At 46.2% G+C, this 16,786-nt stretch overlaps 1 protein-coding gene across 2 annotated transcripts in view; it reads left to right on the forward strand.

Annotated features, from left to right (window-relative positions):
• The window catches only part of LRSAM1 (leucine rich repeat and sterile alpha motif containing 1), a 31,029-nt gene that overhangs the window by 4,085 nt on the left and 10,158 nt on the right, over window positions 1–16,786 (forward strand). For both annotated transcript variants that reach the window (XM_070955503.1, XM_070955504.1), the window contains 17 exons: window positions 1,157–1,296; window positions 1,816–1,872; window positions 3,192–3,236; window positions 4,015–4,092; window positions 4,600–4,668; window positions 5,231–5,315; window positions 6,387–6,508; window positions 7,215–7,305; window positions 7,722–7,852; window positions 9,047–9,076; window positions 10,338–10,460; window positions 11,870–12,009; window positions 13,044–13,088; window positions 13,522–13,592; window positions 14,447–14,546; window positions 14,785–14,872; window positions 16,161–16,235. In XM_070955503.1, coding sequence (XP_070811604.1) covers window positions 1,207–1,296; window positions 1,816–1,872; window positions 3,192–3,236; window positions 4,015–4,092; window positions 4,600–4,668; window positions 5,231–5,315; window positions 6,387–6,508; window positions 7,215–7,305; window positions 7,722–7,852; window positions 9,047–9,076; window positions 10,338–10,460; window positions 11,870–12,009; window positions 13,044–13,088; window positions 13,522–13,592; window positions 14,447–14,546; window positions 14,785–14,872; window positions 16,161–16,235 — 1,440 coding nt within the window. In that variant the 5' untranslated portion in view covers window positions 1,157–1,206. The remainder of the gene's footprint in view (window positions 1–1,156; window positions 1,297–1,815; window positions 1,873–3,191; window positions 3,237–4,014; window positions 4,093–4,599; window positions 4,669–5,230; window positions 5,316–6,386; window positions 6,509–7,214; window positions 7,306–7,721; window positions 7,853–9,046; window positions 9,077–10,337; window positions 10,461–11,869; window positions 12,010–13,043; window positions 13,089–13,521; window positions 13,593–14,446; window positions 14,547–14,784; window positions 14,873–16,160; window positions 16,236–16,786) is intronic.

Genomic DNA, 16,786 nt, shown 5'->3' on the forward strand with positions numbered 1-16,786 from the left:
CATTGAAGCTCACGCCGACTGCTTCAGGGACTCCATCCAGCCACCTCGTTCTCTGCCGTTCCTTTCTTCCTTTGCCCTCCATCTTCACTCCATCTCCAGGGAGACCTTCCTTCTCCTTAGGTGGCCAAAGTATTTGAGTTTCCTCTTCAGGATCTGGCCTTCTAAAGAGCAGTCAGGGTTGATCTCCTCTAGGACTGACCGGTTGGATCGCCTTGCAGTCCAAGGGACTCGCAGGAGTCTTCTCCAGCACCAGAGTTCAAAGGCCTCCATTCTTTTGGTGCTCAGCCTTCCTTATGGTCCAACTTTCCCAGCCATCCATTGCAACTGGGAAAACCATCGCCTTGCCTATATGCACTTTTGTGGGCGATCTCATAAATAGATTTTGTCTTTGATGATCTGTCCCTAATGGAGCCTTAGGGATTAATAATTACTCAATGAGGCCACTGAAGGATTTTTTTTTCCAGGATCAGGCCTTGCCACCCATATTACTTTGGTGATAAACCATGGCTGTCTCTAAATGTTGGCTTACATGCTAACAATATAGAAATTGGGTGGAGGAAGAAGGTCTTCAGCGCGAGGATAGTTTAATGAGAAAATAGTGGGATCCTTGGTGTTCATTGAGCTTGGGGGTTTTCTTGCAAACGTTTCCTTACCCAACTAGGTAATGTCATCCGTGCTAGAGGGGAGGGGAGTTTGCAGAGTGGAGGAAGAAGAGGAGGAGGATTCTTGAGTCTCTTGTGGTTTTTCTTGCAGACGTTTTGTTACCCAACTAGGTAACATTGTCAGTGCACCAATGAGAGAAGTCATACTTGGTGTTTTCAAGAGGACATCCCTATCTTAGCGATTAATCTTCATTCCCGTTGGCGATCAACCAGTCTTCACCCCAGCTTACCTTCTAGAGGTTTTGTCATATCCCTCACCTTCCCCGATCGTTGAGCTTGGAGGCTGGGGCTGATGGGGATTTGTGTCCCAACAGCAACTGCAGGGAAGCTGGTTAAAAGTGGGTGTCAAAAGATAGGATGGTGATAGGATGATCATCATGTCAGGATGATAGGATGGTGTTCATTTCCTAGGGTGCGATAGGCAGAACCTGCTGAGCAGGCCAATCTCTGGATGACTTGACCTGGGATGTAACCCTGATCTTCCTGCTTCTCAGGTTCTGATCGCCGTCCTGTCGCAGCCACCTTTTCTGCTGAACTGGGATAAATGGAGACAGGAGGCAAGATGCTGCTTTTCTTTCGGAAAAGGAAGGCGAGCAGCGAAGCCCGAAAACGTCTGGAATACCAAATGTGTCTTGTAAGTCATGGGAAGACACCTAGGTCCTGAATATCTGGCCCCACCGCTCTATCAGGAACCCTTGTTTGGGTTGTAAGATGGGTAGACGTTTCTCAGTAGCTTCCTGAAGGACCAAACTAGAAGAAGTCTTCTCTCATCCTAGTCCTTTGAGGTAGGATAGAGCCCAGTTGACCACTGCTCCCTCTTAAGTTACAACGTCCCCCCATCCTTGTGATGGCTAGACTTCTTCATCTCCCATCATAGCTCCGTAGATGTTAACAGTCCCATGTCTTCAAAGACACCATGGATTTGCTAACGAAGTAGGGTTTGTTTACGAGAGACGCCAAGAACAAAAGTTCAGTTCTCCACACTTGGGGAAACTCAATAGGAGTCACCAATATTGCTCAGTTCCCCCTCTTTTCCTAGCCGGTTTTTACTTTAGTTCAGTAGACGATAAAGATGAAGGCTAATTTGAGGAAATGATGTGATTCCCCCTCTGATTTTGCAGCCAGTAAAACTCATCCGCTCGTTTTTCAACAGGCCAAAGAAGCCGGAGCAGATGATATCCTCGATATCTCCAAGTGTGAACTTTCTGAGGTAAATTCTCTCCCATTTCTGGTTCCTGGTGGGGTTAATTGCCCGAACGATGGCAATTCATAGTAGGGGAACTTTGTAGTCATACTTTGGAAGGCTTAATATTCGTCTTTCTTTTTCAGTTGAGCCTGATTTTAGATACCTAGGGGCAGAAACATGACCACCTCAGAGTATTCTACATCTGTTCTGACCTAGGCTTCCTTAGAACGTATACAGCACAAACTTAGTCCCGGCAAACCTCTTTAATTCATACGGCTGTGAATTATTGCCCTTCCCAGTCCAAAAGGCTCATCAAAGAGTCTTGCAGGGGGGGTGTTTACAAACACCCACCTTATCTCCCTTGGAATGCTGCCAGAGAACTAATTGCCACATGCAGGGCAAGGCCAAACTTAGCACAGAGTCAAACAGAGCTTTTTCAGAGCTTTTACCGACCAGATGAACGAATTGCTTCCTGCAAAAGCTCATGTCCCGTTCTCTTTTATGTCTTATGGGAGGGGCCAATCATCTCCAAGCCTTACTCCCAAGTCGACCCTGTTTCCTTAATTGTTCCTGTCTTCTGGCAGCTCTGCACATGCACACACTGGGAACAGGCTCCCGCTGTTCTTCTGCCTGGCTGATGTCAGACTCCGGAGACTCCAGAGGCAGCAAAGAACTACCAGATGGCCCCTAGCCCCCTCTCTGCCTCCGATGCAGCGCTCTCGTCCGAGCCTTCCCCAGACTCCAGGACTGGCCCACGTTCTTCCCCAGCCTCCTCACTGTCTGACTCTCCTGCCAGATCTGCTGGCCACTGGTGGGCCACAACATCTCCCCCATTAAATCAAACCTTGGTGTTGTGAGAGGGGGGCCAAGGCCATCTGATGGTTCTTTGCTGCCTCCAAAGTCTCCGGAGTCTGAGGTAGAAGAACAGCATTGGGCCACAACAACATCGAGGTTTGCTCCCAGTACAGGTAGTCCTCGACTTACGACCACAGAATTTCCTTTGCTGAGCAAGGCGGCTGTTAAGTGGCTTGCCCGATTTTATGACCTTTTCCACGGTGGTTAAAAGAAACCACTGCAGCTGTTCAGAGAATTCAGGGGTTGTTAAGCCAATCTGGCTTCCTTCATTGAATTTGCTGGTCGGAAGCCATCGGGGAAGGTTGCAAACGGGGGTCGCCATGACCCCCGGGAGGCTGCAATCTTTGTCAAGGCACCTTTGAATTTTGACCATGGTGCCGTGAGGACGCTGGAGTGGTTAGTAAATACGGTTCTTTTTATTTTATTTTTTTACATAAGTTTTATTAAATTAAATCTCACCAAAACTTGTCTTTCTTTTTTCTTTTTAGCTTCCCTACGGTGCCTTTGCAACCTGCCGAGTGTTGCAGAAGAAGGTAAGAAAGAAGAAGATGGAATTTTAGCACGAAATCCAAGGTGCAATGCCTATATATATCCGAGAGATAAACAGAGAGGGGTGAAGAGGGGGAGAGAGAGACATAGATACAGAGAGAGGGAGGAGACAGGGGGGGGGAGATAGAGAGGAAGAGGGGGGGAAAGAGAGAGACACAGAGAGAGAGAGAAAGAAAGAAAAGGGTTTTGTGGCTCCCGGAGTTTTTTTTTCTGTGGGAAACAGGTCCAAATGGCTCTTTGAGTATTTAAGGTTGCAGACCCCCCACTCTATAACTTCCTTCACACATAATATTAATTTTATACATTATCCTACAAACACTTTCTGTTTAAAATTTATCCCCAATCGTTTTTATCCACTCTTCCTAATCTCCAGCCAGTTGTACCATTTGTTCCATACTGCATAGTATTCTGTAGATGATTTTCATTTTAAAGAGGACTGTTCCGAGTTACTAGGAGGAATTTCATGAAATACCTTGAATTTCATTAAACGCTTCTAGATGGGGGGCAACAGAAAATTCCCTTGAGGGCCAGAAATGTGTTCCTCAAATTCTCAAAATTGTGAGAGTCAGGTTTTGTTCAAAGTTTTATCCACTCTTCCCGTTGTTTGAATTTATATTCAGGCTTCTCTTCGATCCAATATATTTCGTATCTCAAACTCTTCCGTCAAATTCTTTCATTTGTATTTTCAGATAACCCAGTTTAACTACTCTCTCCTTTCCGGGTCAGCTGTGAAACAACCTTCTCTGTCGTTTTTTCTTTCAGGTGCTGATAGTTCACACGAATTTTTTGACGTCCCTCGTCCCCAAATCCTGCAGCCTCTCTAATCTTGTAACAGTAAAGGTGATTCACAGTTCTTTTCATCAGCTGTTGTGTTGTGGCCCGCCAGCGGAGCTGGCAGCAGATTCGGACAGTGAGGAGGTTGGGGAGGAACATGGGCCAGTTGTGGAGTCTGGGGAAGGCTCTGATGAGGGCTCTGCGTCAGAGGCAGAGAGGGGGCCAGGGCCGTCTGACAGTTATCAGCTGCCTTCGGAGTCAGACATCAGTGGGACAGATGAACAGATGAATCGCTGATGTTAGACTCCGGAGAGTTCGGAGGCAGCAAAGAACTACCAGATGGCCCCTGGCCCCCTCTCTGCCTCCGACACAGCGCCCTCATCCGGGCCTTCCCCAGCCTCCAGGACTGGCCCATGTTCTTCCTCAGCCTCATCGCTGTCCGACTCCACTGCCAGCTCCTCAGGCTGCTGGCGGACCACAATAGCTAGCCAGAAGATTACTGGAGTTGAATAACCTCTTGAGAAACACCCTTGGGAGTGGATGGTTATGGATCCCTTTATTCTTCTCTTCCAGGTTTTAGATCTCCATGACAACCAGCTGACCTCCCTTCCCGCCGATATCGGCCAGTTGACTTCTCTTCAGGTAACAGAAATGCTGGATGCTCGGGAATCTCTTGGCAGTTTCAGGACCCAACGTGATCCTTTCGCTCTCTTTCGATGTGGTTTCACATTTGCACATTTGACTGAGGTTTTGCAGATCACACGGGGTAGACTCGACACACCAGGTTCAAGACGTGCATTTTTGCCCCTTTTGTTTCTGTCCTTGGTAGGGGACGCGGTGACTCAGTGGCTAAGACACTGAGCTTGTCGATCGAATAGGTCGGCAGTTCAGCGGTTCGAATCCCTAGCGCCGCATAAAGGGGTGAGCTCCCGTTTACTTGTCCCAGCTTCTGCCAACCTAGCAGTTTGAAAGCACGTAAAAAAAATGCAAGTAGAAAAAATAGGGACCACCTTTGGTGGGAAAGGAACAGCGTTCCGTGCACCTTTGGCGTTGAGTCATGCCGGCCACATGACCACGGAGACGTCTTCGGACAGCGCTGGCTCTTCGGCTTTGAAACGGAGATGAGCACCGCCCCCTAGAGTCGGGAACGACTAGCACCTATGTGCGAGGGGAACCTTTACCTTTGCCTTTCTGTCCTTGGTAGGTTTTGAACGTAGAAAAGAATATTTTAAAAGCTCTTCCGGACTCCATCGGGGATCTCGCTCAGCTTCAGACGCTGAATTTGAAAGGTATGGCAAAACAGTGTCTGCGTGAATCTGGAAAGAACGGCAGCTCTGGTTTTTAACTTACGTATTTTTGCGGAGGGGGGGGAGATGCAAGAAACAGCGGATTGAACTGTAAGTTTGCTGAGAATGGCTCGGTTTTCCGGTTTAAAATTTTAGAAGAGGATGCAGCAACCTTGAGTTTTGCATCCAAGGGATATAATCACCGGGTTTCTGTACAATAATCAAGCATAATTTAGCCTCTCAGGGATAAATTTTGCTTTGGAATCCTAATAAGGAGTTCCAAAATTGATTTTTTTTTTCCCCAAATGAAGGCTGATATACGTGTCCCAGGATCCAATCTTGGTCGGTCACCAGGATTTCAGTTTTGATTTTTGTTGCACATTAATGATAGAATTTAATTTAATTTAGAATTAAATTAAATTTAATTAATTTAATTTAAATTTAATTAATTTAGAATTTACATTCACAACTTCTGGAGGCAAGTTGTTCCACTGATGAATTGTTCTCACTGTCAGGAAATTTCTCCTGAGTTCTAAGTTGCTTCTCTCCTTGATTAGTTTCCACCCGTTGCTTCTTTTCCTGCCTTCAGGTGCTTTGGAGAATAGCTTGACTGCCTCTTCTTTGGGGCAGCCCCTGAGATATTGGAAGACTGCTATCATGTCTCCCCTAGTCCTTCTTTCCATTAAACTAGACATACCCAGTTCCTGCAACCGTTCTTCATATGTTTTAGCCTCCAGTCCCCTAATAAGGATCAACCAGTACAAAGTGCAGTTAATATATTTTTCAGATTTCTATACCGCCCTTCTCCTTCCGGACTCATATAAAACTAAAGCTGAAGGCCTCCAGAGGGCAACTTAGTATAACCAAACCCCTGTACCTGAGTGCATGAATATCATAAGTGTTAAGATCTCTGTTGATTATGAGAAAAACTAAAATTAAAACGCAGGTCATTTTTGACTCGGCAACTATTGGTTGAACAATAGTTTGAAGTGGCAGCCGTCGAATTCGAACAGATTCTTCGGGCCTGACCTTAACAAATGTTTTTTACTTTCCGCTTTCTGGTTTTCCTTGCAGGGAACAAGATCAAGAAACTGCCTTCCACTTTGGAGGGCCTGCGGAGTTTACGAACGTTGGACATCAGTGAAAATTCGGTGCAGGAGTTGCCGCAGACGCTGGCTCACATCCGAACCTTGGAGGTAGCGTTATAAATATCGGCATTTGGCTTTTTAGAATAGAATAGAATAGAATAGAATAGAATAGAATAGAATAGAAGAGGAGAGAAGAGAAGAGAAGAGAAGAGAAGAATAGAGAAGAATAGAATAGAGAAGAATGAAATGGAATGGAATAGAATAGAATAATAGAATAGAGAAGAATTTAATAGGAATAGAATAGAGAAGAATAGAATGGAATGGAATAGAATAGAGAAGAATGGAATGGAATGGAATGGAATGGAATGGAATGGAATGGAATGGAATGGAATGGAATGGAATGGAATGGAATGGAATGGAATAGAATAGAATTCTTTATTGGCCAAGTATGATTGGACACACAATGAATTTGTCGGTGCATATGCTCTCAGTATACATAAAAGAAAATTTCTCAAGAATCATAAGGTACAACACTTAATGATAGTCATAGGGAACAAATAAGCAATCAAATCATATTAGGAAACAGTCAATATAAATCTTAAGGATACCAGCAACAAGGTTACAGCCATACAGTCAAAAGTGGGAGGAGATGGGCGATGGGAACGATGAGAAGATTAATAGTAGTGCAGACTTAGTCAATAATTTGACAGTGTTGAGGGAATTATTTGTTTAGCAGAGTGATGGCGTTCGGGGAAAAAATGCAGCTTTAATGCAGATTAAAGGCAGCTGCGGGATGTGTGTTCCTCTCTTGCAGACCTTGTCCCTGGATGCGACAGCGATGATTTACCCTCCAAATGAGGTTTGCAGCGCAGGCACCGAGGCCATCCAGCGGTTCCTCTGTGAAAGTGAGCATTTCAGTCGTAACTCGAGGACTATCCGTACACAGGCAGTCCTCATCTTACAATAGTCCATTTCAGTGACCGTTCAAAGTTACAACAGCCGCTGAAAAAAAGTGACTTATGACCGCGACATCCTTTCGGTCATGTGATCAAAATTTGCACGCTTGGTAACTGACTCGTATTTATGACAGTCGCAGTATTCCGGGGTTAGGCGACCCCTTTTTTGTGACCTTCCAACAAGCAGGGTCCACGAGGAAGCCAGATTCACTGGACAACTGCAGCAAGGAAGGTCATAAAACGGGGGTGGCTGGGGAAACTCACGGAATAACTCCCGCTTAGCAACAAAAATCTGGGGCTCCGTTGTTGGCGTAAATCGAGGACTGCCTGCATTGTGATATTGTGATGCGTGGGTTTCCTTCCAGAAGTGGGCATAGAGTACAACCCTCCCTCTCAGTACTTACTCCCTGTGTTGGAAAGCGACGGAGGAGAGATATCGGCGGACGGTATCCGGAGGACAGCTGGCAAATACATGGAAGAGGAAGCTGAGTGGCAAGTGAGTGTTAACTTTTCCCAAAAATACAAGAATATCTTTTTAGGAGATTTTTTTTCTAAACTCGCAGGAACCCGTTTTGTGGACTGGCCTCCGACCAGGGTGTTTCCCCGCAGAGCTGATGTAGAACTTCCACTTTTAGAGGAAGTCTACCCCCAAAAATGGACGTAGGTGGCTCAGTGGCTAAGACGCTGAGCTTGTCGATCGAAAGGGTCGGCAGTTCAGTGGTTCGAATCCCTAGTGCTGCATAACGGGGTGAGCTCCCGTTCCTTGTCCCAGCTTCTGCCAACCTAGCAGTTCGAAAGCACGTAAAAAAATGCCAGTAGAAAAATAGGGACCACCTTTGGTGGGAAGGTAAGAGCGTTCTGTGCGCCTTTGACGTTGAGTCATGCCGGCCACCTGACCACGGAGACGTCTTCGGACAGCGCTGGCTCTTCGGCTTTTAAACGGAGATGAGCACCGCCCCCTAGAGTCGGGAACAACTAGCACATATATGCGAGGGGAACCTTTCGCTTTCCCTTTTTACCCCAAAAACCAGTTGCTAGGCAGGGACACAAAGGATAGCAAACCCTTCCCTCGAATTCTGTTCCCAAGAGAACAATGGGAGAAAACGATAAAAGTCATTATGGGTAATTGCACGGTCAACCAGATGTTTAGATTGAATTTGACATTTTTGTCTACCTATTCAGTCCTTCCCAAGAACTTGGGGTAGACAGATGTTGTACTTTGATGGTGCTCAAGGACTGGCTGTAGGATGTAAGCTGTTTCAAGTCAAGCTGCCTTTTGTAATGGACTGATGGGGATTTTGTCAATGCCACAGTGTCCGGTGTTGTTATTATGGTTAGTTGCACAATCAGCCAGATGTTTAGATCTGGGATAGGGAGATGTCGTTATTTGATGGCATTCAAGGTATCTTCCCAGGATGTAAGCTGTTCCAAGTCAAGCTTCCTTGTGCAATTGACTAATAGGAAGTTTGTCAATGCCGGCAGTCAATTGCAAAATTATTATTTATGAAACTTGCATGCCTGCTGCCGGTCTCCCAATGGCTTTTGGTGGCTCACAACAATCAACAAGAAAAGGCCAAAGGCCGAGGTGAATAGCCAGGTCTTCCAAAGAAAAGCAAAATCACATCATGTTTGGGTTTGGTGGCTTGTTAAAAATCAACCTTGCTTACTTCTCCTTTCACTTTCATTGCAGAACAGGTTTCTAGACTACGAGAAGCGAAAGGTAAGGATGCTCGTGAACCCTGCTCCTCGTTGTGGGATTTGCCCAACCCTGTTACATTCATCTGCAGGTGGGAGTTGATATATAGGATTAAAAAAATGACCACCGTAGAAAATCAGTCTGGTTTTTATTCTTTGACTTAAAACCGCAGCTCTCTTTCTTTCCTTTTTGTGATGTTAACTTTCCGTCCTTCAGCCAGGAAGTGGCATAAGTAAGATCCATAACAGAAAAGACTCTCCTTATCCAAAGTTAGGAACTGGGTGGGATGAGATCTTGAGTGTACAAGGCCTCTGTGCAAAAATGGATCTCTCTCTCTCCCTCCCTCTCTCTCTCTCTTTCTCTCCCTCCCTCCCTCTCTCTCTCTTTCTCTCCCTCCCTCCCATCTAACTATCCAACCTTGTCATCCATCCAACATTGAGCATAGACAATTTTGGCTGCTGTTACTATGTGTAGAATAATGTATTGGAGTTGCTTCTTGATCTTTCGGTTAATCATTCCTAATAAAAATAATTCAGCTTTAAATTCAATTTGTTCTCTTGTTATCTCCTGCAGCCATCCCCTTATCTGTTCCCAATATTTTTTTGCTTTAGGGCATTGCCACCACATATGATAAAATGTTCCATCTTTGCACTTACACTTCCAGCACTCCGATTTCATATTTGCATCCATTTTAGCCAATCTCGCCGGTGTTAAATGCCACCTGTAAAACATTTTGTACTGATTTTCTTTGTATGCAGTTGACAAAGTTAATTGATAATTTTTGCTCCATAATTTTTCCCATTCCTCTAATTTTATATTACAGCCTATATTTGGTGCCCATGTTATCATTGGACCTTTCACTATTTCTTCTTCCATTTCTACCTCTAATATTTAATAAAGATATTTATATGCTTTTGTTATAAATTTTTCTTCTTTGCCTGTCAAAATTTGGTCCAAAGGGAGCATACTGCATCCCTTTTGCTGCCTCCCACATGCTAGGGTAGATCAGGTGTCTCGATAGAAAATCACTTAATCTCTCCCCTGGTTCAAGATGATGAAGGGAGGAGAACTTGTGGCTCAGAGGTTAATACAACTGCCTAACATGCAGGCAGCCCAGGTTCGAATCCAAGTAAGGGTATGGTCCTGGTTTGAAAGGCCCTGGGTCAAAGGACAAGCACAGATGATCGCCTTCTTCCGGTGATGGCTCGAGAGAGCAAGGCCCTGAGCTGAATACAGTGAGTTCAAGGGTATATATATTGACCAGTGTTTTCTGTTTACCTGATAGGAGCAGAAGATGCAGGAGAAGCTGGCTTTTGAGCGCGGGCTGGATCTGGAGCAGAGAGAACAAATCCAATTGATGCATCAAAGTCATGTCCAGAAAGGAGAATTTCTCCAAAGCATGAAAAAAGTAAGACGCCTCCAGTTTTTGAGCAGGTTCGGACCGATTCACTCGAACCAATAGCGGAAATCTCTCACCTGCCCCGGCTCTATGCCATCCTAGAGGTGGAGCTCTTGCCTCACAATCAGGAGGTTGTGAGTTCGATCCTAGATAGAGGCAGACGTAGGGTCTCCTGCTTAGGCAGGGGGTTGGACTAGATGACCTGCAAGGTCCCTTCCAACTCTGTTAATCTATTCATCTCATCTATGAGGCATGCAAGTGCGTGCATGCGCAGCGAACCGGTGATAGCATATAATCTGAAACCCACCCACCGCTGTACCAGATGCCTTCATACCAGACCTGTCCAAGCTTACAAGTTGAATTCAGAGGCAGTACTACAACTCCAAGTTGATGGTGAGGAAGTGGGAGGAATTCTAGGAGGAAACAGATGAGGGAAGGCTGCAAATTTGCAGGGAGACCTGGACTTAGGGACCGCAGCCGAGCCCAAAATTTCCGTTGCTAAATAAGACAGCTGTTAAGTGAGTTTTGCCCTCCCCCCCCCCCCGCATTTCATGGCCTTTCTCGCCATGTTTTTGTTAAGTGAATCACTGCAGCTGATAAGGGAGTAACCCGGTTGTTAAGTGAATCCGGCTTCTCTGTTGACTTTGCTTGTCAGAACTTCACAAAAGGGGATTGCGTGACCCCCCCCCCCCAGGATGCTGCCACCATCATAAATATGAGCCAGTTGCCAAACGTCCATATTTTGATCACATGGGGATGCGACTACGGTCTTAAATGTGAAAAACAGTCATAAGTCACTTTTCTCAGAGCCGTTATAACCATGATGGCGAACTTACGGAAGTGGCATGCAGAGCTATCTCTCTGGGCACACCAGCCGTCGCCCGTTCTCTTCCGGGTTCCGGGGCTTACATGTGTGCCGGCCAGCTGGTCTTCGTGCGCGGGGGAGTGCCAGAAAACCGGAAGAGCAGTTCCATGGCACGCATGCATGCCAGAAACCGGAAGCTTAGGGGGAACTGCTCTTCCGGTTTCCGGCGCTCCCCCGCGCGCTCCCGTTTTGGCACTCGGTACCGAAAAGGTTTGCCAACACTGCGTTATAACTTCAGTCAGTCACTAAACGAATGGTTGTAAGTCCCCATAAAACGATAAAAGGCACTTCAGCCCATCTTGCAAAACAAAAAACCTGGATGAAGAGATTCCACATGTTCAAAGAATGTCTGTTTTCATGAACTCCGGTCCTAAATTAGGACCGGAAGTTTATATCGCAGCTTCCGAGACTTTGGATCCTTTTTTGTATTAAAACTCCTGATTCTCATCTTTTCGTTAGAGGATGTTAACACTGATGGGGGTGTGAATTTGGCTCAGTTCTTTTCCCTTGCCCTGTGGCTTCAGCTCGGGGATGGCTTTCTCTCTGATTTCAGGAGCAGATGAAATTGGACGAAGGCCTAACCCGCCATCAGCAGCGCCTGGGAGCCGAGCGCCTGAAGTTGCTGGAGCAGCTGAAACAGATGGAACAGGGGGTGGCCGGCAGGATCCAGAAACTGCTGAAAGATAATCAAAGGTAGGAGATCCAGTGAGCAGGAGAGGGCCATGTTTTTGTTGTTTTTTTTCTTGTTCTGTCGGGGAATCTGCTGGTATCTGAAAACCAGAGAATCAATTCTGCGCCCTTGACTGCTGCAGCAGATGGGAGGGTAGGGTTAAGGTACTCTTTGACTTACTAGCAGTTGCAGCAACTCATATGCCACTTCACAGTGCTTTGCAGCCCTCTCTAAGAGGTTTACAGTGTCAGCATCTTGCCCCCAACATTTTACCCACCTCGGAAGGACGGGAGGCTGAGTCCACCTTGAACCAGTCAGGATCGAACTCCAGGCTGCGGGCAGAGTTTACCTGCAATACTGCAATCTAACCACTGCACCATCACAGCTCCTAATGCAACATCCTATCAGTTACAGCAGTAGCACTTCAACTTATATACCGCTTCACAGTGCTTTGCAGCCCTCTCTAAGCGGTTTACAGTGTCAGCGTCTTGCCTCCATCCATCTGGGTCCTCGTTTTACCGACCTCGGAAGGATGGAAGGCTGAGTCAACCTTGAGCCGGTCAGCATCGAACTGTTGACAGTTGGCAGAATTAGTCTGCAATACTGCATCCTAACCACTGCGCCACCACGGCTCTTACGACTTACGACCTACAATTCAGACCAGAACTCCTTTTGCTAAGCTATCATTAAACGAGCCACTCCCAATTTTACAACCTTTGTGCCATGGACGTTGAGTGAATCCAGTTCCACCATTGATTTGCTTGTCGGAAATATTGATCACGTGAGCCTAGGACATTGCACCCATCATAAATACATTCGGGTTGCAGATGCCCACATTTTGATCAAGTGCCCGCAGGATTCGTAAGTTACTTTTTTCCAGTGCTGAACTTCGATTGGTTGCTAAATGAATTGTTGTAAGTTGACGACTAGCTTGTACAACCAGGATCCAGACTTACCCCATGAAAGACGGAGAGGTGTCCTCAGTGGAGCTGATTGGCATAAATGCTTTATGGCGACTCTTGTTAGTTGACCCTCCTTATTTCTTAAATCTTTTTAGGCAGAAACAGAGTTCCGAGATCTTAAAATCCCTTGAAAACGACCGGTGAGTTTCTTGCTTTACTTGATCTATTGGAGGGGAAAAGCTGTTGTGGCCCGCCGGCAGCAGAGTCGGACAGTGAGGTGGTGGGGAGGAACTTGGGCCAGTCCTGGGGGCTGGGGAAAGCTCAGACGAGGGCTCTGCATCAGAGGCAGAGAGGGGGCCAAGGCCATCTGATAGTTATGTGCAGCCTCCGGAATCTGAGAGCAGCGAGGTAGAAGAACAGCGGGAGCCTGTTCCCAGTGTGTGCATGCGCAGAGCTGCCGGACGACAAGAACAGTTAAGAAAACAGGGTCGACTTGGGAGTAAGGCTTGGAGATGATTGTAGCCCAACTGAACCTCGCAGTGTGGTGAGGGAGAAAGGTGGTGGAGAGATCGAAACTCTTGAGAAAAGTTGAGGGGAACAATTAGGCGCCTGACTCTCTTGTATCACTCCTAGGATCCGGATGGAGCAGCTGATGGCCATCACTCAAGAAGAAACGGAACAACTGAGGAGGAAAGAAGTAGCCGGTAAGTACAGTGTTACCTTGGTACTCAACGGCTTTGAAACTCATCGAATTTGGTACTCAAAACCTCGTCCCGGTACTCATCAAGTTCCTGCATGTACTATGAATGTCACTACCCCCCCTGCTCAATGATTGAGAAATGGGTACATGCCAAGCCAGATACAAGGTGTCCTGGTGATTATCCCGAAATCACCCAGGTAGTTTTAATGCCTGAGCATCTGGGACTAGAATTCACTGTCTCCTAGTGATTAGTCACCCAGGCAGCTTTCATGTAGATGTTGGAGACTCTAGAAAGAGTGCAGAGAAGAGCAACAAAGAGGATTAGGGGACTGGAGGCTAAAACAGATGAAGAACGGTTGCAGGAATTGGATCTGTCTAGTATAATGAAAAGAAGGACCAGGGGAGATATGATAGCAGTCTTCCAATATCTCAGGGGCTGCCCCAAAGAAGAGGGAGTCAAGCTATCCTCCAAAGCACCTGAGGGAAGGACAAGAAGCAATGGGTGGAAACTAATTAAGGAGAGAAGCAATTTAGAACTAAGGAGAAATTTCCTGACAGTTAGAACAATTAATCATTGGAACAAATTGCCTCCAGAAGTTGTGAATGCTCCATCACTGGAGGTTTTTAAGAAGATGTTGGATAACCATTTGTCTGAAGTGGTGTAGGGTTTCCTGCCTAAGCAGGGGGATGGACGAAGACCTCCAAGGTAGCTCCTGATCTGGTTTTTCCTGGAGACTTTGCCATCATTCTAACATGGGCTAAGGCACGATTTGTTTTGGGCAGGCATGTCCAAATGCTGGCGTTGGAGCCCAAAAAAGGTTCTTAACTCTTCCTTTCCCCCCAATTTCCCTCTCCCAGCGGCCATGAAACAGATGTTGTCTGAGACCTACAAGAACAAATTACTTCAGGGAGCCTACGAGTCTCGCCGGCAGGACCTCGTCAACCAGACGTGCTCCAGGTACTGAAGAAGACGTAGATTTGTGGGGGGGGGGATATTATTTTCATGGGTGTGCCCGCCCATTCAAGAGCCTGGGAAACAACAACTGCTCAAAGCAAGATAATTATCTCAATACCTTAATGAAATGGGCTTCCTCAGTCTACACATCAGTGTCCCTACTGTAACATCTCTTGGGCTGTAGTCTGTGTCTCTTTCCCCAACGTGCAACTAGAGTCATCCAAGAACTCTTCTCTTGCAGCCTTGCCAAGATGGATGAGAAGTTCCAGCAGATCCTGGCTTGGCAGCAGCTGGACCAGAACAAAGCCATCAGCCAGATCCTGCAGGAGGTATTATGGAGTGGTGGTGGTGGTGGAGGAAGGGTATTCGCTCATGGGAGAAGGAACTAAGCAGGTCCTTGACCAGGAAAACGAACAAATATTAGAAGCCATCTGGTTCATCTGCCTAAGAGATAGGCGGATGGATGTTCTTGAGATGCGTAGGACTACAGTTCCTATCAGCACAGCCAATGGACAGAGATGATAAGGACTGTAGTCTTAGAAAGCTAGAAGGTTTCTCTAGTGGACCACAGGATCCATCATGACCACAATGTTAGATGCTCGTCAGACGTTCCCAGCGATGCGTAGAAGCTCCCTTCATCTTTTAAGTGATCTTAATGGGAATTTATTTGAACCGCAGCTCGATTACATTATAAGAGCCAGAACTAAGCAAATTAGGTTTGGGGCAGGGGTGAAATGCTCCCGGTTCGGACCGGATTGCCCGATCCGGTAGCGATAGCGGCGGGTAGTTCGGAGAACCGGTAGCAAAAATTCATGCTCTCCGCCACCCCCATGCCCAGCTGAGCCGTGCAATCATCAGAAGCTTTTTTTTTTTAAAGCATTTTTTCCATCATATGGAAAATCCATCATATCTATCTATCTATCTATCTATCTATCTATCTATCTATCTATCTATCTAAACTATCATCTTCATCCATCATTCATATCTGTCTGTCTGTCTGTCTATCCATCCATCCATCATATCTATCATCTATCTATCTATCTATCTATCTATCTATCTATCTATCTATCTATCTATCTATCTATCTATCATCTCTCTCTCTCTCTCTCTCTCTCTGTCTATCTATCTATCTATCTATCTATCTATCTATCTATCTATCTATCTATCTATCTATCTACCTACTTACCTACCTATCTATCATTATCTATCGGTGGATGGGATAGAGATACCAACGTCAAGTCAGTCCTACCTTTCTATTTAAAAAAAGTGTCAGGTAACAGAGATTTAAAAAAGACCCTTCTTTGTTTGTGAAACCCGCAGAGTCGTATCTGCCTTGCAAATTCAGCCCTAGATGAAACAGACTTCTCTATTTATGCAGAATTTTCACAATAGGGAGGAAAGACCTCGTAGCTTTGTGGGCGGATCGTCTTTGCTTGCAGAGAATTCCATCCCGGGGAGTTCTGTGGGAATGTTTCTGACTTCATGGTGGAGAAAGACTATTAGGAGAGAGGGAAGAGAGACTGTTAGGAGGGAGGGCTATAATGCTGAGACGGATAGACCGATGGTCTCGGGTAGTTGAAGGCCGCTTCAGGTGCTCACTCGATCCCCATCTTTTAGAGTGAGATGCAGAAGGCAGCTTTCGAAGCCCTCCAGGTGAAGCGAGACCTCATGCATTGCCAGATCAGAAACCAGGTGAGTGCAAAAAATTTAAGACTTGGGGAGAGATGCAAGGGACGGGGGAGGCAGCATCCCTCATAGCTTCCTGAACAAGCAGACTTCCTCCCTTCTCAAATCTAGCTTGGGTACCAATCCTTGTGAGAAGTTTGGGGTTGGGACGAGTCATATCTTTCTGGCCCAGTTTAGCTTGCCTCCCCTCTGGGACGGCGTCGCTGCGTTTCCACCCTGCCAACGGTCCATTAAAAAAAAAAAACCTCATCTCCATTGGTTCTGTTTTCATGTGTCCATCGTCGTTTGTTTCTGTTGCTTGTCCAAGTCCATTTTGGTCAACATCGATGCGCACTGCTTTATGAATGCAGGATCACTGCCGGAGGGAACGGTTGCCAGAGGCTCTTGGATGGGTAGAGTTTGCAATTTCTCCAACCCCCGTTTTTCCCTCCCCCCCGACTGCACCTTTTTTTATCCTTTGTCTCTCTAGTGGGTTATCCAGGCCTTTAGTTTACTAATATAGGTGATGGTCAAGGGCATTTGTGGACTTTCCTGTTCTCTGGTGGCTTCTCTGCGGT

This window comes from Pituophis catenifer, unplaced genomic scaffold (genome assembly GCF_029215685.1).
Source record: "Pituophis catenifer annectens isolate HBS135680 unplaced genomic scaffold, rPitCat1.0.hap2 SCAF_17, whole genome shotgun sequence".
NCBI lineage: Eukaryota > Metazoa > Chordata > Lepidosauria > Squamata > Colubridae > Pituophis > Pituophis catenifer.